We start from the raw sequence: 26,555 nt of genomic DNA on the forward strand, positions 1-26,555 counted from the left end.
CAGTTTTTTATTCAATTTATAAAATTGAAGTGCAGTTGTAATAAAAATGTATAGTTGTTCTATACAGAAGAAATATAATACAATTATAAAGATTATTAAAGACTATGCTCAAAATGTCCACCCATTGTTGAGGTTGTACACCCTTCAACTCTTCTCACCATTATATCCTTGTTCTATGGTAAAAGATATTCCTTATATTCATATAAGGTGACTGGAATCCACACTGAATGCTACTGTACACTACCACTCAAGGATGATTAACTCGCACTGTGTGTACCAATTGAGTAGGGCTATCAACTTTGTACGATTTTCTTTAATTTATTAGAATAAATTACCACACACTTACAATAGAGTAACGCATGACTAAAAATTCAATGTAGAATGTGAATGTTGACGAGCAGAACGTTCCAGTTATCGTTGGGCTGCTATTCTCATCCTCTGCACATTTTCTTGCATTCTAATGGATCTGCGACGACCATGATTGTGTCTCTGTTCTTAGTGTTCAGCTAGTTCCCTCCAACTGCCGAACACAGGTTCGAATTCTGTTACTAGGAACGGCGATGAAGCGAGAAATGTTGAACTGTCGTCGAATTTCTCATTGTGTAAAGATCACAGATTTATCTGGATTTTGTAATAATGATGAACGGGTCTATCACAGTTGATGTGACAATCGAATCAAACGGTTCTGCCGCACCTTGTATCTGTTGTGGAAAATAACAAGTTGAATTACGGTATAGAATATGTGATATGTGAAAGGAGTTGGTTTGAGTGATAAATCTATGTAGACACATAGCTAGAACACCGGCGTTGGCAGAATAGCGTGTATGGTGCATATGCTTCATGCCTCCAAGAGTATGCAAGTTTGATAATAAGTGTTTTAGAATATGAAGATATCAATTATTGCTTTAATTCTGTAAGCTAGAATATTTATTTTGTAAGTTAGAATATTTATTTTATCAATCTGTTTTATTTTATGGCAAAATAAAATGAATTTGAATTTTGATTTATAGCTTTTATGTAGCTCATTGAGTACATTATCATTGTGGAAAATCTGTTTCAGTGGTGGACTGGAGCAATTGGATTGGCAACCCTCCAAAAACAGTAAGATATGCAGCGCTCATTTCACATCAGGTAGAAAAAATGATGACCCCAACCATCAGGATTACATTCCCAATATTCATCCTTATTGTATGAAGATGAAGAATATAGAAGAAGGCACACCAGTAATCATGGCACAGATAGAACCGAGACCGAGACCCAATAAAAATAATACGACTATACTTGAGAAGGTAAGATTCTCTGTGGCATGATCATTTTTTATTTATTGAAATAATAACAAATCATAATCATATATAGTTATCACAGGGAGAGAGAAGCAGAGTTAAATTTTATAAACAGTTACCGTACATTTAAAAAAATAGCACCCATATATTTCACTTCCATGAATTTCTGCCAAATTTTTCTCCAAAAAAAGAAAGTTAGGGAATTAAGAAAGTTTGGGAATGGCCACACTTACTAGGTACTGATTGCTCGCCTACACGATAGCATCCCGGTGTCTCAGTTAAGGCTGTGCAAAGGCTAAAAATAAACTTTCTACTGGTGATATTTTTCAAAGTTTTTCGATGTGTATACTATCAAGCTATTAAAATGAAAAAGTTTTCCTAGGAAAACATTTTTTTCTGATCATTACTTTTTGAGATATGACAGAACATTTCAAATTCGGTAAGAGATAAATCCATTAAATTTATACGATAGATTCTTAATGGTATTGTTGATCTATTAAAACCGAATTTTTTTGAAAATATCAATTTTTAAGATAGTTATTCAATTTACTAAAAATAACCATAAATAACTTTTAGTTGAGTTATTTTTGGTAAATTGAATAACTTTTTCAAAAATTGATATTTTCAGAAACGTTTTGTTTTACTAGATCAACAATACCATGAAGAATCCATCTCCTAAATCTTATGGATTTTTATCTTACCGAACTTGAAATGTTCTGTCCCAAAAATTCAAAATTCAGGCGCTCATATATCAAAAAGTAATTATCGGAAAAAAATGTTTTCCTGAGAAAACGTTTTCATTTTGATAGCTTGATGATATACAAATCGAAAAACTTAGAAAAGTATCACGAGTAGAAAGTTTATTTTTAGCCTTTGCACAGCCTTAAATGCACCAAAGGTGTCGGGAGACAGATATCGTGCCACTCACGTTAGCTGATAATCGGCCGACATCACTCCGTCATAAAGAGTTTTGGACACAAATCTGTCTGGTTTTGAGTTCAAGTGACATACTATCATTTGTGCTCCGGTGGCAAGTTACAAATTTTAAGGAACAATATTCTCTTTCTTGCTTAGGGCTACTTTCAAAAGAAATAAAACATCATTTTTAACATATATTTTAATTTTTCACAGTAAGGAACAAGTATAATGTTCATGGTACAAATATAACGTTTCTAATCTCATATAATGATAATAGTCAAAGCCCTTGTGCTAAGATTACAGAAATAGTTTTGGTGTTTGTACGTTCGTTCATGCGCTGGCTTCAACGCTGTCAGTCGACAATCGGACGTGTGTCATCACAAAATCGGTGTGTGTAAAACCGGCCTATTCTGTAAGCAGAGAAAAAATATTATAGCTTGAGAGTAATATTTTCATTTCAATTGAACCAATGGGATCCTGTCATAATGCTATAAAAGATTTTTCATTGATTAATTTCGAGATGATATTTGGTCTCATCAATAACTGTTTTCTGTCATTCTGATGGTCAGCTGTTCAGTTGTGAAACTGTCATGATGAGGTGCGTCCAGACTTATGCGACACTAACACGCCTATTTCACTTTCATCACCTTATTCTATACTTATTATAGGCTGTTTTTCTTACATAAACAGTCTTAATTTTAAATTATTGTATTAGGCCCACCTACCCTCATGCATAAATAAATTTGCCGATTTAAACTCTTCATAACCTGTATCGTACCTATTCAGCCCAAAAATGAATTATTAATTGTATAAAATTTGGCTTCATCTTTGTTACTAAATTGAGTCTTACTTCTTACTTCCTGTTCATTTCTATATCACGGTTGTTGTGTTTGAACTTTTGTTGGCGTATCGACGAACTGGAAATTCGAACAATCGGTGAAGATCGGTGCAATCTTTAATATTATTTTCAAGATTCAGGGATGGCATCACCGTCACCTCTGGCACGTGAGGACCGGAGACAATGGCATTGCTTCGTAATGCGCTTGCGCAGTTAACACTTTTTTTGGGCCGTTCCGTTCTCTGTGTTAACGGTTACTGAGCAGTTTAACTATTGCAGTCAAGTATTGTAGAATGTAGAGCAGATACGCATAACACTTTCAAAAACACCAGAATATTGTCATTTGAAAGTAAAAACCTAACCCCCCAGCCGACGCTTTCACTTTTGAAACATTAATAAACATTTTTCCTTTCAAGCTATATTATTACAGTTCCTTTTTTAGTACACCGTTATCGGAAACTCATCACGGTAACCGTTACCGGTCGGTACTCGTTCTATTATTTCGGTCGCGCTGATCTACTGAACTGAGACCCTCCCATTACATTAACGTAATCATACCTCTCCATTCTTCTATACTCTACACTCCACACGCTATCCAATTGTTCGTCTGTCGCCTATCTATTAACTACTATCTAGCGTTGCTTGCATTTTTCCAATGGCTACTGTGAATCTGTGAAAGGAGTTCGTTTCTCGGTGAATTTTAATGTAGTTTTATTGCATTGAAGTGTTTTAGTGGATAAATAAACTCACAGAATACGCTGTATCCTTAGGTGAGTAATTTTAACCAATCGTCAATGAAAATCTATTGATATTATGTTGGTTTTGTACGGTGCATTCCTTAGCATTTTCTCGGCATCAACTAGGCTCCATGATAAAATTTACTTCCTATTGTAATAATTGTTTTCACTGTCCATTTAATGTTTGTTGAAACCGGAAGCTCTGATAAAGTTGTCATTATTCTCGTTGCTTCATTAGTATTCTACAGTGTAATGCAATAAAGTGGTTCAAAATAATTTATTATGTACTTCGTAATGCTCAGAGCTGTAAAATCGCGCCATTAATATGTGTTATTTCATATATTCCTGAACAATAATAGTTTCAAATCTTGATGTTTGAATCTTGAAAATTGATGTGGTTTCGAACTATTTTTAGATTTAAGTTTTCCCTTCCTTACCTATATTCTGAGTTTCTGGTTTTACATTGAATAATTACGGTATTGAATATTTCAACAGTGGAATTAGCATTTTCGACAATAATTCTAATTTACATATTCACCCAACCAATTTCATTAATTATTCTTGTAACGGCTACATATGAATTGATATGAAAATTCACAAGTACTTTAAACTGTAATAGAATTATTTTACAACCATTTTTTCGAGTCTTCATGTTTGATGGGAGGTTGGGTAGCATGGGCTTGAATATTTAACATTTTCTTTTCCATAACCCTTCAGTAAGACGAATTTATTGTCCGTTTCACTGGGCACATCAGATTTATCACGATTTCTGTTTGTAATCAGTTGCAATTGTTCATATTAACTCATTGAACCAAGGATTGCCACTTGATTAAAAGATGGTGTAGTTTACTAACCTGACTATTTGTGTTCATAGGTTTTTAATTAACTTATTCAATTTACGTTATTGAAATAGCACTAACTGAAATTAATCGACCATCTGGCTCTTTCAACTTCTGTATTCCATTATCATGCTGTGCAACATAGAATACTAAGAATCGGATGCCACCCACCCACCGGCCTTGTTCAAGCTGTCAAAGACTGCTTCATTCTGAATTTTGTGCTATAGTGATATTCACGTTATAACGTTAGTAGAAATTGTAGGAAGACATTGTGGTCACTTTTCCTTTTCTAGTTGTGAGTCAATAAGTTTTCCAGGTAGACCTATGTCTGATATGATGATGATTCAATTATAAATTTAAAAGCTGAGATGAAATATTCTGGTACAAGAAATTTGGCAACAGTTCACAGATAAAAAAAAGAGCTGAAGTATCTCTTCTTGTTTAGAGCTACTAATATGTACATAAAAATTTTAAAATATCATAGAAGGGTACTGTGAATTTTAATTTTTATGTAGAGCTATCTTCTTTGAATAAGAATAGACAAGGACAGCAAACTAATCCTAATCAGATTATGACTTAATAACCAGAATATCAGTATAGGTTCAAATCGGCGGTTCCTATTACTGAATTTTTTTTAATAAATACATGAGTAAGGTGAATAAAAAGAGTGGAATCCCTTTTGATCCCTTTATTTCTCACTGTTAAAACGACAGCTATCTCTTTGCTTCAAAGTGTAAATACATAAGCTCACCATAAAATATCGTAACTGCTCTTGCTCCCAAGCATCATCATGGTTGGCTTCCAACATTCCAAGAATGATTATTCCATTACCATATTGTATCATATTTTTGTATTGTATAGTGCCATTAATTATTACTATTCTGTGCTTGTTATTAATATATAAATATTTATTATTATTAATACTGAAATAATCTTTTTCTATTGTGGAATCATCCCATCAAACATAAATTGAATGTCATTCCTTCTATGTGTATAGTTTGTAGTGTGTGCTGAATATTCTTCTCAAATCAAAATTTCAATTTCAACAGAATATTTTCTCGTCATACTGTAGTGGTATAGGTAATTCAGGTATTATGAAAGTTATATTGAATGAGAATATTTTCATGCTTTCTAAAGATTGATCATGTGTAAGAATCTAAACTAGGTTCACTTTTTTATAGGTTAACGTTTTTGTCAAGTATTCTCATATAAAGTATATGACATATAGAGTATTCTCATTCAATTTAACACGAAGCTATTTGCTCAATAACATTTTAAAGATAAAATGGTTAGAAGGCTAGCGTTTCTTAGAAATGCTATTCCTTCCATCCTATTTTATCCTCCAGATATCCTTGTACTAATTCCTAATCCTTAATCCTTTTGCACCTTTCTCTTTTATTGAAGGTCCTGAGCTGGATTCAAATAAATCTTTGTGGTTGTATAGAAGACTATAGAACATATAGGAATGAAGGATACGTAAGTTATGTCATTCATCAGCATTCTTTCTAACAAGCTAGTCGTATTTAAACAATTCAATTATTATTTTTTCTCAATCTTATGATGTTCACCTGTAAAATTCATGATATTAAATTTGTCATGTTGAATTTTGTCACGTGGCTTGAGACATTCGGCGATAGTGAATTAAAATTTGCTTCAATTTACTTTGGTCGCACGCTTTATTATTATAAATGTGGGTGACATTAAATGGTTTTCATGCAGTTCTGATCAATTACCCGAGTGAAACTAGTTCCACTAAATTTTTTATTGTTGAATTAATTGATGTTGCGAAGTAATGTTGAAATGATAATTTTAATTTTGAGTTGAGTAGGCTTTCAAAATCGGTACCCTGTGATTCCTGTGTTATTAGTTAGGTTAGTTAGTAGTCAAGAATTGAGTTACTTTTCATTCTCTTTACATACATTATTATCATTTAAATAATCTAATCAAGTTACTACATGAATGATTTCAGTTGAATCAGGAAATTGTATAAGTATGAAATATATAAACTTAGTAAAAGAGGTTACTTGACTATTAAATTGCATTATAAGCAATTTTTGGAATATACCTATAGAATTTCTTTCCATAATGATGAAAATTATTAGTAGCCGGTAGAAGTTCGATTTCCTTGCCTCAACTACTTAGTCATTTGGTCTCTTGATTAGGCATAAATATTAGGCATAAATATCTGCATAAATATTTGTTGATAAAGCTTGCTTTGATGCTTTGTTGGATCCACCCTGCTATGTGTCTATAACTAATGTTATATTAATTGCAACCCAACATGACACCACATTATGGCTAGGTCCACGTTATAATGGCAGTGGAGAAAGATAGAACAACGTAGCCGATCCTCTGTCTTGTTAATGCCTTCTATAGACGGTAGCTGATACAGGTTTATTGATGAAATATTAACTGTTCATTCTCGTTTAAAATAATGAATTCTTATTTTATAAATAATTATATCTTTCAATAATTTCATCATGAATTTACATAATTAAGATGAAATATTTTGTTAATTAATTATCAATTCTATATTGTCAAAAGACGATCCGGCAACAGAGCAAAGCGAGAAAGAGATAGCGCTATCCGCTTTGTTGAATGATAGCAATACCATTGCTAATCAATCACTGCCATTATAACGTGGACCTCACTATAGTCAAGTGTAACGTTTAGATTTTTAGGAAAAGTGGATATCATTACTACCGTGAGAATAACTCCATATTGTCAGCTTTCTTTATTAATAACTCACATGTTTCTCATTCAACCGAATCTGACAGTCTAAAGTGAATCTCACTTTTCAGTTCGAATGTTGCTACACATTCACATTCTGAGATCCACTTTAAACTGTCAGCATTAATTTAAATAACGTAACACCATGATGACAGTTGAAAAGTTAAGTATAGTGGCATGTGAATGTGTTGAACTGGTTGCATTCAACTAGACGAGACCAATCACTTTTTATTCTTGTTTTCACTGAAAATATTCAACTTGTCTTATTCTTGAAGTTTTTATCGAAACTGAAATTAAATCTGAAATTGATCTTTTTATGTTCGAGGTTTTACGTTGAGATGTGTATGAGATTGAAAAGATTATAAGATTGTTCTGAAAATTATTTAATGTAGGATTTTTTCTTTAGTTCCGGGATATGGCGGGGCAAGTGGCTTCTTGCCCACATATGGTACTTCGCAATCTTCAGATTGATATTGATTTCGACATAATCAGAAGAGTGAGTGGAGTATAATTCACTAATACAAATCAATAGATGAAATATAGAGTCTATGATCACATTTTGTTTATTCAGATTCCTCAGATTCGTAGTTTTTTTTATTTAGAGACTCCATTTGACAGTTTTGAGCTCTGGATTAGTTATCCAAATCACGCGATTGGTTTATTTCAAATCATGTGATTGACTGGTCTATCTTTTTATTTTACAGTTGATAGATTCTGCAAATATAAGCAATGGCTTGAACACATAAAAAAGAACGTTGGTATTGCTGGTGATAATTATGACTGCAGCAGTGTGCACTTGAGAATTCTTAATAGTTATGACTTGTGATAAGATATCAACATCACATTCTTCTCCTAGAAGTTGAACCGGCATTAATAAAATAAAGCTTATCCCTTTGTTTCCATTCACCCGAATAATTCACTTGAATACAGTTGAAGATCATTCTTGATGGAGACATCTATTTTTGACAGTGACTTGTTCTCAGTATTGAAACTTATTTGATAATTTTGTAAAATTTGATTAATATCCAGATTAGTTGATTTTTAAACTATGAACTTATGTTTTATCTTCACTGCATTGAAATAGGGTTCAATTCTACTTTATTTGAGTTCAGATAATGATATTGAGCAGTGATGAATAGTTTCTTACGTTCTTTGATATTCTAAAGAATAGAAAATTACATTTCTTTCTTTCTAAACTCTGAAAATTAATTCAAATTTCACATGGTGAAAGCTCAACCATATTACTGCATCCATATATACAGTATGTATATAGAGTAGTCAAGTCGGGTAGCCTCTTTTTCAACCTTCGGATATCTTATTTACCATGCTTGATTAATTTTCATAATTCATTTTTAATATGTTTTATTCATCTTTATTATATGTTTTATTCATCTTTTAATAATTATGTGAACAATTGAATTTAATTCGGCGTGACCGTGAGAAGGTCACTGAATAATCAATCAATACTTATCTGAAATAGTAATAATTGACCTCTCCGAGAGCCGATCGGATTTATGAATTATTTTTCATTTTGATCATGGGTGATCAATTGATTTTAAGCTTATCAAAAGGATTAAAAAAAAAACAACAATCTTCTTGCCAAAAGTCTTTGATATAAGCCTATGTAATCCTAAACTGTCCGATTCTTTGTTTCTAACAAAACAAAAGGTTTATTGAGTTCGATTATTTTTATAAAAAAAAGTCTACCCAAATAAATATAAGTTATTATTTGAAGTGGAAATATTTTGTTCAAGCTATTTAAAGTTGAACCAACTTCTAGACAGATTTTAATTTCTTGATATTTTCAACTTTTTTAATAATCAGCTAGGCTAAATGAAGAATATTTTTATTTCCTTTCACTAATTCTCAGATCGAACACTGCGGAGTTTGTAACGAAGTTCGGCAAGAGCTATGGCTGTGTCTCTTTAGAAACTGCTCCACTAAAGTGTGTTCGACTAGCGACCATCGGCTGGCACATCAGAAGGTAGGCTTCAAGATTTTTTTTCTAAACTTTTATTTATTTAGAAAGCACTACAAGTTTTGCATTAATATTTGCTGAACATTTACCTGATATATTGTTCATAGTAGTCTGTTTTTTACTTCTATTATTCGCGTGTTTTTTTTTAATAAATTTTTCTATTATTCGCGTGTTTTTTTTTAATAAATTTTTCTATGAAACTATGCTTTTTCAATAAAAACATGCAAGAACTCTCATTTAACATTATTTCGTAAAAGGAAAAGTCGATGCTAGAATAGTTGAAATAATTACTATGTACATATTTTTGGCAGTAAATAGTGAATTCTCATTCCATTAATTCTTGAAATATATTTATTCTATAAAATAAATTATCATTTGTTATTGTTTTGTAAAAGGATGATGATGGTGAAAGGAAGAATGATAAAATTACTAATGTGAGTCCCACTGAGAATGAAAATAAACAAATTAACACTGTTGAGAACGACCATCGATTAGCACATCAGCAGGTAGGCTTCATGATTTAAATATATTCTTCATTATTTTACATTTAAAAAGCATTACAAATTTGTCACCAATATTATTACCAGAAAAGTTGTCTATTGTCCACAATAGCCTCTGGTAATAAATAATTTGATAGTTGAATTCATCTCATTTTTGTTTTTAAAAATTTTATCTTTTCAATAAAAACATGCAAGTATTCTCCATTATTATTAGTTTACTTTACTGTACTTAAGTGAACGGAAAAAGTCAGTTCTAGAATAGTCAAGAAGAATACTATGTATTTTTCAAGTTGATAATATTTTTTTTGTATTTTGTTAGTTTCATGACAGGTGTACAATACAATCAGTTGCAAACATTTAAACATGTACTTGAAAGAAAAAGAAGTGAAATTTATGAATAACTTGGAATTCTATTGTGAGATGAAAGTGCCTACACCACTCGACGTCAATTCTTTTTATTTTCTGTTGTAGTTCCAACACAAGTATCTGAAAAAATTGATGAATAATTTTAAATTCTATTATGGAATATGACATATGAGTAATAAATATTGTTCATTTTTTTGTAAAAGCACAATAATAATTGATGATTAATTTAAAATTCTATTATGGGATAATACATATGAGTAACAAATATTGTTCATTTTGTTTGTAGAAGCACAATAATTGTGTCATACAATCAATTATAAACATTGAAGCAAAAATAATGATAAATAGTTTTAATTCTAAGGGATAAAAGTAATACATATTGTTTATCTTATTTGTAGAAACACAAAAAGCACAGCCTGTTCTTATCAGTTGGTGCGAAACGAGTTTGGTGCACTATCTGCAACGGAATCGTTACTCTTTCCGACGACTCTGTTCACACCCATTCTGATCCGGGGCAGTCCAGTCGACACCGACGTAACGCTAGTGCCATGGATAACACCGACAATTCTGACGACGATAATATGGCTTCCACATCGTCTTCTGAGTACAAACCTAATGGTGAGTGAAACAAATGCGATCTAAGAGTTGGTTTTTATCAGTTGATACAAACTTATTATAGATGGTGTTACTTAATTTAAAGGAGTTGGTATTCATCAGTTAATACAAACCTTATATATAAAATAGTTATTAAATATAATTTCGACCATCTGAATACAAATATTTGAGATCTATTTGTAGAGTACATTTTTTATAAAAATTTAATAAGAATTTTATAACAATTCTTATAGTGGGTAGATTTATCAAATACCTATTACATAGGTATCTCATTGGCTAAATATTTATATTCCTATATTAGTAGTGTGTTTCAAATTTTCCAGCAAATAAAAAGCGTTTAATTCAATAGAATAGAAAAACACAAACAAATTCAAAATAACTGACTAACAAACCAATAGCAAACTAATTTAACAACTGCTCACATTTGCGTCTTGCTTGGAAATGAATATTGCATGATTCATTATTTATTTGATAGAATAATCTGCAAAACTTCCATGTTTTCTTTAGTATCATTAAGATGATAATATCATGAGAATTATTCCATTATCTTAACACAAAACCATCAGTAAAAACTATTAATACAGGAACGATGAATATTAGATTAGATTTACTGAATTGTTTCATCTGAATCTATTGTTTCAGGTCTCACAGGTCTGCAGAACTTGGGAAATACATGTTACATGAATGCTGCTTTGCAAGCCCTTTCCAACACACCTCCTTTGACTCAGTTCTTCCTGAATTGTGGACCGCCTGTAATATCAGCACTAAGCAACGATAGTGTCGGACAAAGAAAACCGATGGCATTGAGCAAGGCATACCATCGTCTCATGCAAGAATTGTGGGATCTCAAAGGAAGGGGATACGTTGCTCCCAGTGGGGTGTTGTATTGTGTACGAAATGTGAGTGCAAATTTTAAGCATGTGGTCTTTTTAGCTGTCACCTTATAACGGGATGTTGAGTTATTATGTTTGCTTTTTTGCTCACTCATAGCACATTATCAAAATGATAACATAATGGAAGAAAATTAAGGTTACCTTGAGCTTTTTCTCTCCCGAATTCAGATAAGATTACAAAGTACGAAATAAGGTTACCAGTATGCCTTATAGGTCTTCACTTACATAAACAATGTTTATCAATGTGTATTTTCATTTTTACTAATCAAACGTATTTTCATTACAAGCTCAAGTGGGCATCACACTCAGCAAAAGAATTAATAACTAAAAAAGATGTGAAGTGGAATGATCTCATGTTCTGTGAGTGAAGATGAATCCACTCCAGTTGGCCAATATTAGCGGAAGCTGAGAAAAACAATAGTGATGATGATATTGTAAAAATATCATTAATATTGACAGATAGATAGATGGTCAACGCTGATCCTTTATCAATAACAGATGTGGGTCCTGATTTTGACTAATTTAGGAAAGAAAGCTAATGGGGTATTAAGAATCTATTAAGTAATAAATAAAAAATAGATTAGTGAACCACAGATAAGGGATATGTGGTTGATAAGTGATAATTGTGGTTGTAAGGAATTTGTGGATCTTGGTTCTTGCCCGAACCAAGCGCGAGATTTTCAATTGATATGTTGAATAATAAAACTTTTTTGGTAATTGTGTAGGTTTATCCGATGTTTCGAGGTTGTCACCAGCACGACACTCAGGAGTTCCTTCGTTGTTTTATGGACCAGCTGCACGAGGAATTGAAGAGAGTCGTGGTGGAACCACCACCTATCCCAAGACCGTTCGGTAAGCTTGTCATGTAATGATAATGGTCTTCGGTATCTTCACAGTAACTGTTTTGAAACTTCAGATTCAAAACTTACGGTATTCAATGTTTTTACACATGAACACCTATGTGACTATCTACTTTATGAGTCATACAATTTCACAAACTTGAAATATTACATTTATGTAGTCGACATCTCATGCTATTTTACAGTAATTTATATTGCTCATACTATTTTCTTATATTGTTTTATTTTCCCCTAATCTTGTTTATTCTTTCCTTCAACTTAGACCTCTTTCCAAAATCATTCGTTCTATATTTTTTATGAATGCTTTTTTATTATTCTAGAATTTTTTATTCTTCCAGTTAGAAATTTTATTATTATAGTAAGACTAATGGTTAGGGCAGTTGTAAATTAGTCTTCTCAAGTACACCTGCTCTTCCATTGTTTGAGTTGCGACTAGCATATTTCGTGATTCTCATATTTGTGAAGTCAAAAATCTGATGTACTCAATATTAATTCTGATCAATTCCGATTCTTATCTATATTTTTTGATTCAAACTTCTCTATTCTATGTGTCACTTATAAATTTCTTGTTTTATCTTGATTTCTTGACTAAAATACCGTAGATATATTTTATTTATTCTCATATTCCATGTTTAGTGAGATTACAAATCAAATTACATGTCAACCAAATGGGCATGATCTATATAATAACATTTAGTTTTTGCTTCGGTTTATGATTTTGTTCATGAAATTTTTAGTTTGTTTTGTTTACTTTCATTCTTATTCTTCAAATTAAACCAAACTAATTAATATTTTAAATTTAACTTAGTTGACGAAATTTATTTTTGTATAAGCTTAGTTCAAAAGGAAGAACTTGTCCCTACTGTTTGGTTGAGATTAGTTTTAATTTTCTGTTGTTTTTCGATTGATGAGATAGAGCGTGCTCTGTGATATCCTGCTGCCTCGTATGTGAATTAAGTGTGCAATAATTGATATGTATTTTCTGCCTATTTGATTTATCGAGGAGATATTAGTAAAAGGGTTGGAAGATCTAATTTGAATGACTCATTTGTAGAAAATATTTTTCTGTATTTACTAGAAAATATCATGCTTATCCTTGATTAACATGTAGCTGTGCTTTTCAGCGGCGAAACAGGCAAAAGCAGATGAAACAAACTAACTTTTTCGAAATCGCTTTATCTTTAATCATATCAATTCAATTTAAACTTGAATTTATCGTATAATGTCGTTATCTCACCTTCTGTATCACTCTGTCTCCAGTGAGATTCACGTTATAAAGTCAGTATCTGATTGACATCGGTTTTCTATCCTTGTCCCAGCTCCAGATGCCGTTGATAGTACCATCCTTTTTCAACTCTGCACCATTGCTATGTTCCCAGAAATGTTTGTAGGCTATCTATAAATATAATGAGCTTCAAGATTATTTAATCCCAACAATGAAAAATTTAATTATAAAAAAATATTTTTGTTTTGTTTTGATGAATATCATATATTTGAGAGAATTGATTATTATTATTAAATAGAACAACGAATAATATTATATCAGATATAACAGAAGAATGGCTTGAATTGCCATTAGCTGTGATCACAGCTATATAATGTAGTGTAAAAGTGTGGGGAAAGTGGCAATAATGCTCTTCTATAATATTCACTGACTTTGAAACGTGAATTTCACTATACATTCAATTCCACTAAAACTAACCCACCATTCTTCTGTTCCATACCACTTTTTAATTTAACCTACATTATATCCCCAATTCCCAATCCTTCAACTCCAACTCTCAGTGCCTGTGATAACCTTCAGTCCCTCCGATTATTCTCTGCCACTTCCACGGTCACCACTCTGGCCTCTTTTTCTCATTAAGGCGAATTCCCGATATCAGTATCAGAGTCAGTGACCGGTGCAGTAAAAATATAATTTCCATGAGTTCTTATGGGACTGTTCCCACTCAGCCCGATTGAGTGAGTATGGATAGTGTCATTAGATTTCATGGGAATAATATTCTCACTATTCCGAACACTGTCACTGTTACTGATGTGGGAATTCGAGTTCCGCTTAGTTGTCTCCACCACCTCCTCAACGTCCTCCGTCTTCTCCTCTTCCTCCTCCTTCTCGTTGGCATTCTTTTTCTTCTCCAACGCCTCTCCTTTGTTGGCATCCTCCTCCTCCTCCTCCTCCAACGCCTCTCCCCACGTTGGTATCCTCCTCCTCCTCCAACGCCTCTCACCACGTTGGCATCCTCCTTCTCCTCCTCCAACGCATCTCCTCCTTCGGCACCTGGCACTTTAATTGAAAGTGTAATTTCTATTTGAAGAGTGCGCTATTCCCGAACCAGAGGACGAAGACATGTCTGACGATGATGGCCAGATGAACCAAGGTTTGGGTGAGCCAAACGAGCCGAGAGCACCGGCCAATGAGGGCGAGGCTGGAGGAGCGTCCAGCCAATCAGAGGGCGATGAGTATGAGACGTGCGACTCGGGAGTGAGTGAGAGGAGTTCCCTCAGTGACGAGACCAGTGTCGACACCGAAAACAACCGCTCGCTTTCCAATTCACCTTCTCCTCTACCGGGCAAATTCAGGAATGCGTCGTCCAGTATTGGTGAGTTATGAGTAGTGAACAACTGTATCAAGAGTAGATTTATAGCGAGCATGATTTTGCACTTTTACCCCAGAAAACCAATATACACCGATCTCCCTATATACTGACAACAACAATGCTAATAACGCTTGGTGATAGTGAGCATGATTTTGAACTTTCCCCTAGAAAACCAATATACACCGATCTCCCTAAATATTCATATCAATAATGGTAATAACTCTTGGTGATTAGGTACATTGTTGAGAGAGTACATCAGATATAAGGTGTATATCGAAGGTAATGTATTCCTTTTACTGGGAAATCTTCTTACTTAATCTTCAATTAATCCTATCCAGAATATCTATTCTCACTTGAGCAGTAGTTTGCATGAATTCAAAGATAAAATAATTTATTTGATTGCACTAACGACTTGATTAGGATATGAAGAAGGAAGATTGGAAACTGTAGAAGAAACCAAAGGAGAACAACCTGAAAGACAGAAGAGTGGAGATACCATTGAAAAGTATCCCGAAGAACATGGTAAAAAATATAAAGAAAGCTTAGGTATGAGCAGTTCGATAGTTTTTTAAATAGATGAAGTATCGTTTGGTGTTGTATTTGTAACAATAGTTATTACTGTTTCACTATTGATATATGTATAAACATGAAAAAAGTTGAAGGATTAGAAAAATTGAAAACTTTTTGTGCTAATTTAAAACAATTGTAATCTTAATTTTGAATCCACAATAATTTGTGTTCAAATTTCATTTTGAGACTCAATTATAGACTATTATGGACCAGGTACAGTAAAAATCAACTTGAAAGCATTATTGGATTGTAGAGGTGTCTACCGGGCCCATGATATTATTTTTTTCCTGAATCGAAATAGAGATTGGCTGATCACAGCTTTGTTAGACATTATTTTATCCCTAAAAGTAAAAGTTAGAATTATTTTATCCCTAGAATCTGATCTTTATACTATTTCTTCATCATTTTTCATGATTGAAAGAAACTACCATTTATTTACGCCCAAGTTTCAATTGGATCTTCAAGTTTGAAATTTATCGTTTTTAGTTCTAAACTTGTTCTTCAATATCACTGGTGGATGAGGAATGAAAATTATAGTCAAAATTACAATTGAAATCTATATGTTATTAGTTTTCATAACTGATAGTATTTAAAGAACTTGAACTAGGCTTTTTAGTTTTAACAATAGATTATTGGATTCATTAACCATTCAAAGTTTCAGCTATATTGTCTTTTGGTGTTTTGTTGCGATTGTTCAAATGATTGGAATGTTTAAGTAAGTTATTGAATGACATTGAGGTAAACACGCTTTTGCCCATGATTTACTTCTATCAAAGCTTTATTAACTTGCATGTCAGCATCTGTATACACATATATACTGCAACATAAATTCATTAGCAACAGAACCTGCGCCAAAAATACTGCTCAGTCAATCCACATGTTCTTTCAACAATTTCTTGAGATATTTTATTAATTGGATATTTATTTGAATTTCGAACTATTCAATATTTTGAAGTGGGACTATTCTGTTATGAATTGTCAAAACTATTCTGTTCCACGGATTTAAAACCAACATCTAATTTTTCAGATTCACCAAAAGCGACATCAGCTCAACGCAAAAAAGCTGAAGTGAAATATCGTAGCATTATTTCCGATGTCTTCGATGGAAAGCTTCTCAGTTCAGTGCAGTGCTTAACGTGTAGCAGGGTAAGAATCGCATATTAATCATTCATACATTTTTATTCGACCGTTTTCATGCTTGTTGTTATAGAGAATAATATTTCTATAGATTTGATCCTAAGTGACTGAAATAGATTAGAAACGTTCAGGGGAATTAGTTTCAATTCTATCGAATCCAATCCCTGATTAAATAATTTTAACAAACTTTCAGTCTCAGCTCATTTCAGTCTGGGTGAAAACTCACACAGTGCTCCTTTTTTATTCAAGTTCGTGGTCTGTTCAACGAGAGATTGGAATGGGATAAGAATCTCTCCAGGACCAAAATCCAATTCTGAATTGGTCTGAACGTAACGTGATTGCTTTCATATACTGCTTCACTCCTAACTCTCGATTAACTAACTATTCACTCCTATCTCTAGGATGCTTTCATAGAATGCTTGACTCCTAACTCTCGATGAACAGACCACAGTCTAGTTTGTATCACGTGAAGCCAGTTTCTAGTGTCACTTATTATCATTATCGCCTACTAACCAAGTTGTATATGCTGATTTTTGTTTTTAATACGTCTATTTTATTAAGCATGATACGCTTGTAATTTTGCTTATCGACAAACATATCATTAGAACTGTATCCTCTTAACTTTTTTGTTTCATTTCACTTCCACGACAGGAGTATCTTCAGAAAAAAGGAAAAAACGCAGCATATTTTGAAGGTTTTCCCACGGTATGTAGTCGGGAGGTTCCCATACTTGTATAAAAAATTTACCGATTATACTCTCATGCTTTTCTATTTATTAAAAAAATATTGGTTCAAACTCATCAAAATGTAAAGATTTCTATAAAATTCTTCTACACAATTGATAAAGGAATTCCACACTCTTGATAGATTGTTCAAGAGTTGAGAGATAATAGAGATTGAGTTAATATATTATAAGAAGCTTAGTAGATTTGAAAAGGGACAATTGCATGAGTCCCCTATCTCAGTTGCTGGATATTTATACCAATCTCAATCGCTACATATTTTTTTAAAGACAATTTTATTCATGTTTTATTGTTTGTGAAAATGAATGAGAAATTGCATTTGTTCAAATGGCTTGGTATGAAATGAGTGCTGCTATCCAGATATTGTCAGTTTGGTGTAAGGGTGAGCATGCCTGACTAGCAATTAAGGGTATACCAGGTTCGATTCCCGGGCTGGTTAATAATTTTTTGGATAGTAGCTCTCATTGAATTTCCTTCTAGCTGTTCACCCTGTTGTCAATATTTGCAGTAGCAGAAGTCTTCGGGGTGTTGTACAGCAATTAATTTCGGATTTCTGTTTTTATTTCTCCTCTCACAGGTATCACATTACTTACAGTATTACAGTATTTTACAGTCAATGTTGTTTTCAATTCCGTAAATAATGAAGATGATAAGATCAAACAACAATGACTAAAACATTTGAAGATTCATGTTTTTTTTTATCCATTTATGTATAAAAAAATTTTCATTTTTATTTTTGTTGTCTCTAAGTTTTGTTTTAGATTCTTCATGATTACCGATTGTTCTCAAAAGTAATTTCTATTTAAAATGGAGGAAAATAGTTACAGGTGCATCAGTGATATTAGTTCCATAAACGTCTATAAATCTCTATTCTTGAAATGAAAAACTTGACGACCAATTTTTCGTCCAAACTAGTAATTTTCCAGGCAGTTCTATAGTATAGTACAATCTTGATGTAAGCTTCTCTTGGAATGTGTTGTAGCCGTTTTTGTTGTTCTTGAGTTTTCTTTGTTGAGAAATGTTCTTACTATTCAAATTCAAATACTGTTCATTGCTGTTCAAACTGTGACCGCCAAGGAATGTTTTTAGATGACAAATGGAAATGGCTAGGATTCATTACTGTTTAAGGTTAATACTTATTATTAATTATCATACAAACTTGATACTATTCAACCAATTAATTATTAGACATTCGTAGTTGGTTGTATGGAGAATGATGGTCGCACAACTTCCAGTCTGAGTCATTTGCAGTTTTCTCACAGGCTGCAAAATTCTTTGAAGAGGGTATACAGATACTTTTAACACTATAGTACAAATGTCTGGAAAATTATAGAAGCTTTGTCGAGAAATATAATTGAAAGTTCTAATACTTTTACGAAATAAATTTCACTGTTGTATCTGTACTAGTTTCTTATTCAATTTCTAACGGATCTCACTTTACTAACCTTTGCACCTAGTACAGTAATCAATAGTTAGTAACATTAATTTCATTATTATTGATAATATCCCGATCAATGAAGGATTTCACATTTAATTTTCGAATTTTCTTACAGATTTCAACGAGAATCGAAGCATTTCAAGATTTATCGCTTCCTATTCCGAGTCGTGATCATTTGAATATGCTTCATCAAAAGTCAGTCAATTATTCGAATCTTGCAACTTGTAAGGAGATGTACCAGGTGGATAATGTAAGTATTTTAACTCTATTTAGTAATTTGTATTTAGTTAGTCAATAAAATTAACAAGTATTTAGAAGGCTATTAGTCAAATTTATTTTTACTTTAAACTATTTTTTCACTCTAAGAGAACAAAATTTAGAGTTTATAAGTATCGTGATTGATAATCTATAATTTTCGGCCTCTCGTGTGAATGAAGGTCTCCAAGTTATGAATTAGTTTATATTTTGCTGACAAATCCAATATAACAAGTTGAAAGCTTGTATCCAAATTATATATTGAGTTATACAGAGTGAGCATAAATCATTGAACACATTCCATAGGTGAATAAGAAAATAACGAATAGTAGTAGCGCGCCTATTATTGTGGCAAACATTGGTGTAGCTACTATAATTGTAATGACTTTCATCGAAACACAGTCGGCTCAATGGTGGGGGTGAGTCTGTGGTTTCACGAAAGCAAATCGGCTATTACGGTTCAAAGATGTTTTCGTTTAGAATATGGCCGTTAAAAATAAGATGTATGCAACGAAGTTATGTAATATTGACGAACTAAAACGAAGAATTGAATCCGTAATTCAGGACATCACTCCGGAAATAATCGTCAATTTATGGCGTGAAATTGAATAGATATTTTATGTGCAACAAAAGGTGCTCACGTATACATTTGTTGAACTTGTCATGTTTTATAAATGAAACTATTTCAAATTGGCTTTTCAATGAATAATTATTCATGTAATTACACTTATTTGCTATTTTTTATTTCCTATAAAATATGTTCAATAATAAAAACACTTTACTTGAATGGGCTACTTTTTTACAAATTAATAAGAACAATATGAAAACTAGTAGTGCCCTTTATTATTTAAAATATTACAACTAGTTTCGACTATAACTTAAGTCATTTTCAAGTTGAAATGATAATAAAGGGTACTACAAGTTTTCATATGTTCAATAATTTATGCTCACACGGTATCTCTAGAATACTAGAGAATGGGTTTTTTGAATGTACGTTGATCGTTTCTGTTTATGTTGATGAAACACGTGTGAGTTGTTAACTAATTGCTGTTACCATTTTGTTGGATTTACTGTTATTAACTTGAGTGAATTATTTGTAGGGTTGGCTGAACTTGATCTGGGAGTGGCTGTGCAGTTGGTTCTGGGGCCCAGCAGTGAGTCTCCATGATTGCCTTGCTGCTTTCTTCAGCGCAGATGAGTTGAAAGGCGATAATATGTACAGGTTAGTCCACTTTCAATTCTAATACATTCCAATTCAAATCAATCTGAGAAAATATGTTAATTTAATTACTTTGTTTTGTTTTTTTGGTTTTCACAAATGTTTGATTTTGTAACCGCAGTGCATTTTGCTTACTGTATGGTTTGTGTGAATAGTGTGAAACCCACTACATCTTAGATATGATTATTTAACATTGATTTCACAAGATAGATCACAATTCAAAAATACCGCCAAACTAGTACTTCCAAAAACCACCTACCCTATCATCCCCACTATTTCCTCCATGTACTCCCTCCACACATAGCCTTGACACAAGCATCAGTTTCTTCAATCTGATGAAGACCTGCATCAGGTGGAAACGATCTTTACTTCAATCTTCTTCCACTTCATGTATATGCCTCTATTCTATCAATCCTTGTTTAGAACGGTTGAACCGGGATGAAAATTATGTGAATTCTACTAACATTATTTGCAATAGTGCAATATTGTCATTGACTTATTCTGTGAAATTTCTCGAACGTATTGAGGATATCTATTGGAGGGACTTTTTTGTAAGGGTGATGCTCTCATGAGCACTAGGCTTGGGAATGGTCAAGTAAAGGAAGGATGATGGTGAGAGATGTGTGGACAGCGTGAGGTGATCTCCGAACCATCGGGCAGTGATTCTCAGACTCATAAATGATATTTAGAGGTGCGGGTGTTCAAGTGGTCCCTCTTACAACAGGAGTAGCAGGCGCATGAATCTAACCTTATCAAAGCGATTGCTTATCAGAGTCAACTACTTCCCCAGACTACATTCATGTAGGCTAAATTTGCTATTTCTAAAATATTATAGCCAATTCCACCATATCTTATTATATCATATTATATTCCACCATAAATCATGGTAAATCAGATGGATAGAAGATGTAATTCTCATCAGCTGTTCGCTATTTTATGAGGCCAGCTTTTATCATGGCTATTATGCTCCTTAACAGTAATAATTAAAGGGGCGCCGTGACATCTCTTGTCTCGTCGCATCACGAACAACATGATTCCAGGGGTGCATTTAATTGCAAGACCCAAAAATTTCCCTTAATCGCAAATATTTCTATGTAACTATGCCTAACACTCTTCAAGATTTCAAATTATAGTAATGAACATTTTTAGTGCCGGTTTCCGAGCTCGGGATGTAGCTAAGTCCTAGACATTAAACTGCTGGAGTCAGAAAATTGGTTTTCCAAAACGGGGCGTAGTCGCAGACATTGTCATTGTCACGTTTGAATTAAATTTCGAAAAACTAGAAAATTGAACACAAAATAAAATGAAGAGAAAATAGTGTAAAGTTTCAGCTATTTTGAATTATTTAGGAATGTCTAATTTCGTCAAGGAAGAAAAACGTTTCAAATTATAGAAATGAGAAAATGAAAACTACGACTACTGTTATAAAACCTGCGACTACGCCCCGTTTTGGAAAGCCAATTTTCTGACTCCAGCTGTTTAAAGTCTAGGACTTGGCTAAATCCCGAGCTCGGAAACCGGCCCTAAATAAGTGTATATTTAATACAGCATATAGTAATAAAAACTTGTTGAACTTAGTTTTCCCCAGATCATCATTTCTCAGAACCTGCATGTTCAAAATGTTCATTACTTGAATTTGATTGAGAGCTGTTATGTCATTTGTTTTTCGAGTTTTGCTTTTTTATTCTGGAGGTGGGATATTTATTAAAGAAAAGCAACAGAGGAGATGAAAAAGATAGAACTGAGGAAATATATGAATAAAACACAATATAACCTATCATTATTTTGTCAAGGCTTGACTTTGCAATTCCATCTATTCGGTGATTTTACGAAATATATTAATACCACAAACAACAGTTTTGTCTTTGTAGTTCCATGTTAATGTATTTTTAGGAAATTTATTAGCAAGACACATTGATTGTTATATTAACCTTTTTAGTTGACCTTTAGTTAACCTTTTTGTTTATTCGGTGGTTTTGGGGTAAAAATTGTTTCTGGCACTTAAAACATGATTCGTTTACTGTCCATTTCTACCTTATACTGTAGAACTTTTATTGTTTCGCGATTTTTTTTTTTGCAACGAATTCAATTAAATATAGAAACAATTTTCTTGTTTTTCAGAGTGCGTATCACAGGTGACCACGTACGATCTGATATCGGTGATTTGCCATCATGGCACGTTTGGCAATGGCGGCCATTACACTTGCTTCGCTCTCAACAACAAATCGGAAAATTGGTATGAGTTTGACGACCAGTGCGTCACCCGTGTCTCCCATGACGTGGTCAAATCATGCGAAGCTTACGTTTTGTTCTACAGGTTAGTCCTCACTTCAAAATACGTATATGTTCCATGCTTACTCAACCATGCTACACTCTAAATTTCATTCAATGTTCCATTCGAAAATACGTTCATAACTAATGCATCCAAAATACTATCGTATTTTATTCCATTTCTTTTGAAATTTGTCTCTTCAAGCTCATGCTGACAGTTCTAGATAATCAATCCATCAATAGTGCATTGAATGTTTCATTCGAAAATACGTTCATAACAAGATCTGATCGAGATCGCCCCCACCTAGTTACAATTGACCCGTTATTGGCTTCATCCGGAGCTGCCTTATCTTCTACACCAGTATATGATAATAAGGGTAAACCGTCTACTGGATTTGAGTACGAACAACATTCACTTCACTCTGTCGATGGAAGTGTTTGCTATGAGGGAAACAATTCTGGTAATGTTTGTGATAAATGTTCTGTTAATGTTGGTGAGTTGAAAAGGAAAATGCAGGCATTGTCTGAGGAAAATGCTCGTTTGTTAGTGCAGTGGCATGCTGCAATAGATCGGTCCATTGTTAATGATAGGATCATTATGGAGTTGAATGATAAGACAACTATTGATTTTGGGACTCAAACAGACAATAAAGAGGGAGGGGAGGACTCTGTTGATGCTGTCTTGTCAAGCTGCAGAGCGGTGAAGGCAGGTGCGGTGGGAAATATTAGTGATAATCTGTATAAAAATGTATTTCTTAATAAGATCTCTGAACTAGCAAATGATTTGAAATTGAATGAAAAACTATTGACAGATGTGGGAAAGAATGTTGGTTTGGCGAAATTGGCTTTGAATAATTTCCGCAGATCATGCTCCTTGATTAATGCTGCCTGCAGAGATGTCAGTTCGCTTAATGGGTTTGGTTTAGATAGAAGACTGCATTTGTGGGCTGATAGTCATGGTAGGGGGTTGCGTGAGCGTGTGGGCTCCTTGCTGCCAAATGAGTTTTCTTGTTTTGCCCATATTCTTCCAGGGGCAAGGCTTGAAGCTTTGACTGACTGGATGCTCTCCCCAAGTGAGGTCAAAAACTGCCAACAAAAAGATTGGGTCGTCGTTTTGGGCGGTACTAATAGTATTAATAATAACTCTGATGAGATCTGCAAGTCAGCATTCATGCAGGGGTTAACTGAGGTGATTGAAGCATATATAGAGAGTAATATAACCATATCCACTATTCCCTACCGCTATGATTTACCTGGATGCTCACATATTAATAAAACTATAGCTGCTATGAATACACTCATAAGACGTTTAACTGATGTGTATCCGGTTCATGTACTAGAATTGTGGACTTTGGAGAGGCGGTTTCATACAAGCCACGGACTTCATCTGAATGGAATGGGTAAATTACTTATTGCTAATAAAGTAAATGATATTATAAGGGATGTTGACAGCAGATGTATCGGCCACCCCTCGTCAAGAGTGTCCTCATTTTCTTGCAAGGCAATGCAGTCAAGTGTTTCAGTCTCTCCTGGTTTAAATGATGATGGTTTGGCAGTTGGCAGTTCCTTGTGCCCTGGTGTGGAGGATCATCTCAATGTATTTGGAGATCAGCATTCTCTGTCTGATGTGAGTCAGCCTTTTCTATGGTTCGATCTGGCGAATCGTGTAAGTGTGGACACTCTGCTTGAGGATGGAAGGGATTGTCTGAATGTTTCTGGAGGTCAGCAATCATTGTCTGATTCGAGTCAGCCTTTTTTAGGATTCGACCTGGCGCCCCTAAGAGTGATCTAAGTTTTGATATGCATGTAAATGAGTCAAGCCCTAACTATTTAGAGTAGTCTAGAAATAATAATAAAAAAATCCAATTGAATTTATGCTCCATAAATGTGCAGTGTTTAAGAAACAAATTGAATGAACTTGAAATCTTATGTAAATCACAGAATGTTGACATATTGTGTATCATAGAGCATTGGCTGGTTGAACAAGAGTTACCATTCTACCAGAATATTGATAGGCTGGCACTTACTGGCAGTTTCTGTAGACAGTCACCTTGGAGCGGTGTAGCTGTATATTTTAACAATAGAAATAATTTTACTATTAAACCACTTGACTTGTCAACTTATTGTGTGGAAGTTTCGGCGGAATTTGCAGGTTTTTATATTGTTGAGCTATCACTCATGGTGATATCGATGTATAGGTCTCCTAGAGGGGATGCAAACCTGTTTTTTTATAAGTTGGAGCTTTGTATTTCTTATGCACTGTCTGTGGGTCACTATGTGTTGATTGGAACTGACCATAATTTCAATGCAATTTATTCAGCAAGGGATGCCAGGGTGTTTCTGAATGTTTTGCAGGGGTTTGGGCTGACAAGTTTAATAAGTGAGGCAAGAAGAGGATGCTCAGCTCTTGACTCAGTTGTAACAAACTTAGATCCGGATTGTTTCACTGTGAATGTTAGCAAGGATCAAATATCAGACCACAAACATATCCTTCTGAGAGCTCGGTTGGCTTGCTATAGACGGGGTAAAACACTAAAAACTATCCAGTATCGATCATTCAATGAGAATTGTCTTCAGATTTTTTGTGCTTCACTACAGGATCGAATTGAGCCCTGGTCTAATATGATTTCAACGTTGTCAGCAAGGGAGGGGTTTTCGTTTTTCTTTTGTAGTTTTAAGGAAGGGGGTTTTTGATTCTTTGTTTCCTGTGAAGACTGAAAGGGTTTTCTCATCATCGGGGAGGGATGCTGGTCGACTGGGGGGTGGTCCAACCCGTCCAAGTTGCGATTGGTTCACTCCAGAACTTGAGGAACTGACAGAGCTTATTCTTTTGGTAAGTGACATGTGTAAAACAAACCCTAATCTGAACATTGTATTGAAGAATCTTAGACATGGGTATCGCAATAAAATTAGGGAAACAAAATTGGAAGCAAACGCAAAACTCATTATGGAGTCTAGTAATAAAATAAACGCTGCCTGGACCCTTATAAACAAAATAAGACCATCATCAAAAGAGACCAGCAACTCATTTGCCACAGCAGATGACTTCAACAATTATTTTCTTGAGTCAGTTGAGAAGATTGTGAATGATATACCAAATGACGTTTACTCACATGCCTGCCATAGTTTCTGAATTCACCTGGAGTCCTATATGTACTCAAGATGTAATTGAAGCGGTTTTAGGTTTCAGGAGTTCCAATTGTAAGGATATTTATGGCATGACCCCAAATTTGCTCAAGCAGATGATAGTTATTATTGCACCCATATTAGCATTGTGTATAAACAACTGTTTAGCTAGCGGTACTTTTCCTGAACAACTCAAAATCTCCAGAACAGTCCCAGTCTACAAGAAGGGTCCATATTGTGACACCCCAAGTTTCAGACCAATTTCTATAATTCCTGTTTTTGCTAAGATATTTGAGGCAATCATATTTGCACAACTGTATAAATACCTTGAGGAGCATGACCTCCTGGCTCCTCAGTTTGGTTTCAGGAAGGGTAAATCTACTGTAATGGCTGTGGAATCACTTTTAGAATCGATTATCAATTCTTTTGAGGAGAGGAAATAAACTTTTTCAATGCTATGTGATCTCTCACGAGCATTTGACTGTATTCCTCATACAGTTCTTTTAAATAAATTGGAGCATTATGGCTTACAGGAATGTGCAACTCGGGTGTTTGAGTCTTACCTTTCTGAGAGAAAACAGATTGTACATTGGAATGATCAGTGCTAAATTCCTCTTCTGGTAAAACAGGGTGTGCCACAGG

General features: G+C 33.8%; 1 protein-coding gene across 1 annotated transcript in view; it reads left to right on the forward strand.

Annotated features, from left to right (window-relative positions):
- Positions 1-3,637: 3,637 nt before the first annotated feature.
- Positions 3,638-26,555, forward strand: part of LOC111051594 (ubiquitin carboxyl-terminal hydrolase 20) — a 43,198-nt gene continuing 20,280 nt past the window's right edge. The window contains exons 1-14 of the mRNA XM_039441838.1: positions 3,638-3,809; positions 6,020-6,091; positions 7,752-7,841; positions 9,216-9,329; positions 9,719-9,829; positions 10,588-10,807; positions 11,447-11,703; positions 12,423-12,549; positions 14,873-15,157; positions 16,752-16,870; positions 19,158-19,292; positions 20,398-20,519; positions 21,412-21,424; positions 22,616-22,833. Of these exons, the coding sequence (XP_039297772.1) occupies positions 7,761-7,841; positions 9,216-9,329; positions 9,719-9,829; positions 10,588-10,807; positions 11,447-11,703; positions 12,423-12,549; positions 14,873-15,157; positions 16,752-16,870; positions 19,158-19,292; positions 20,398-20,519; positions 21,412-21,424; positions 22,616-22,833 (1,802 nt within the window). The 5' untranslated portion in view covers positions 3,638-3,809; positions 6,020-6,091; positions 7,752-7,760. The remainder of the gene's footprint in view (positions 3,810-6,019; positions 6,092-7,751; positions 7,842-9,215; positions 9,330-9,718; positions 9,830-10,587; positions 10,808-11,446; positions 11,704-12,422; positions 12,550-14,872; positions 15,158-16,751; positions 16,871-19,157; positions 19,293-20,397; positions 20,520-21,411; positions 21,425-22,615; positions 22,834-26,555) is intronic.

Source organism: Nilaparvata lugens, chromosome X (assembly GCF_014356525.2).
Source record: "Nilaparvata lugens isolate BPH chromosome X, ASM1435652v1, whole genome shotgun sequence".
Classification (NCBI taxonomy): Eukaryota; Metazoa; Arthropoda; class Insecta; order Hemiptera; family Delphacidae; genus Nilaparvata; species Nilaparvata lugens.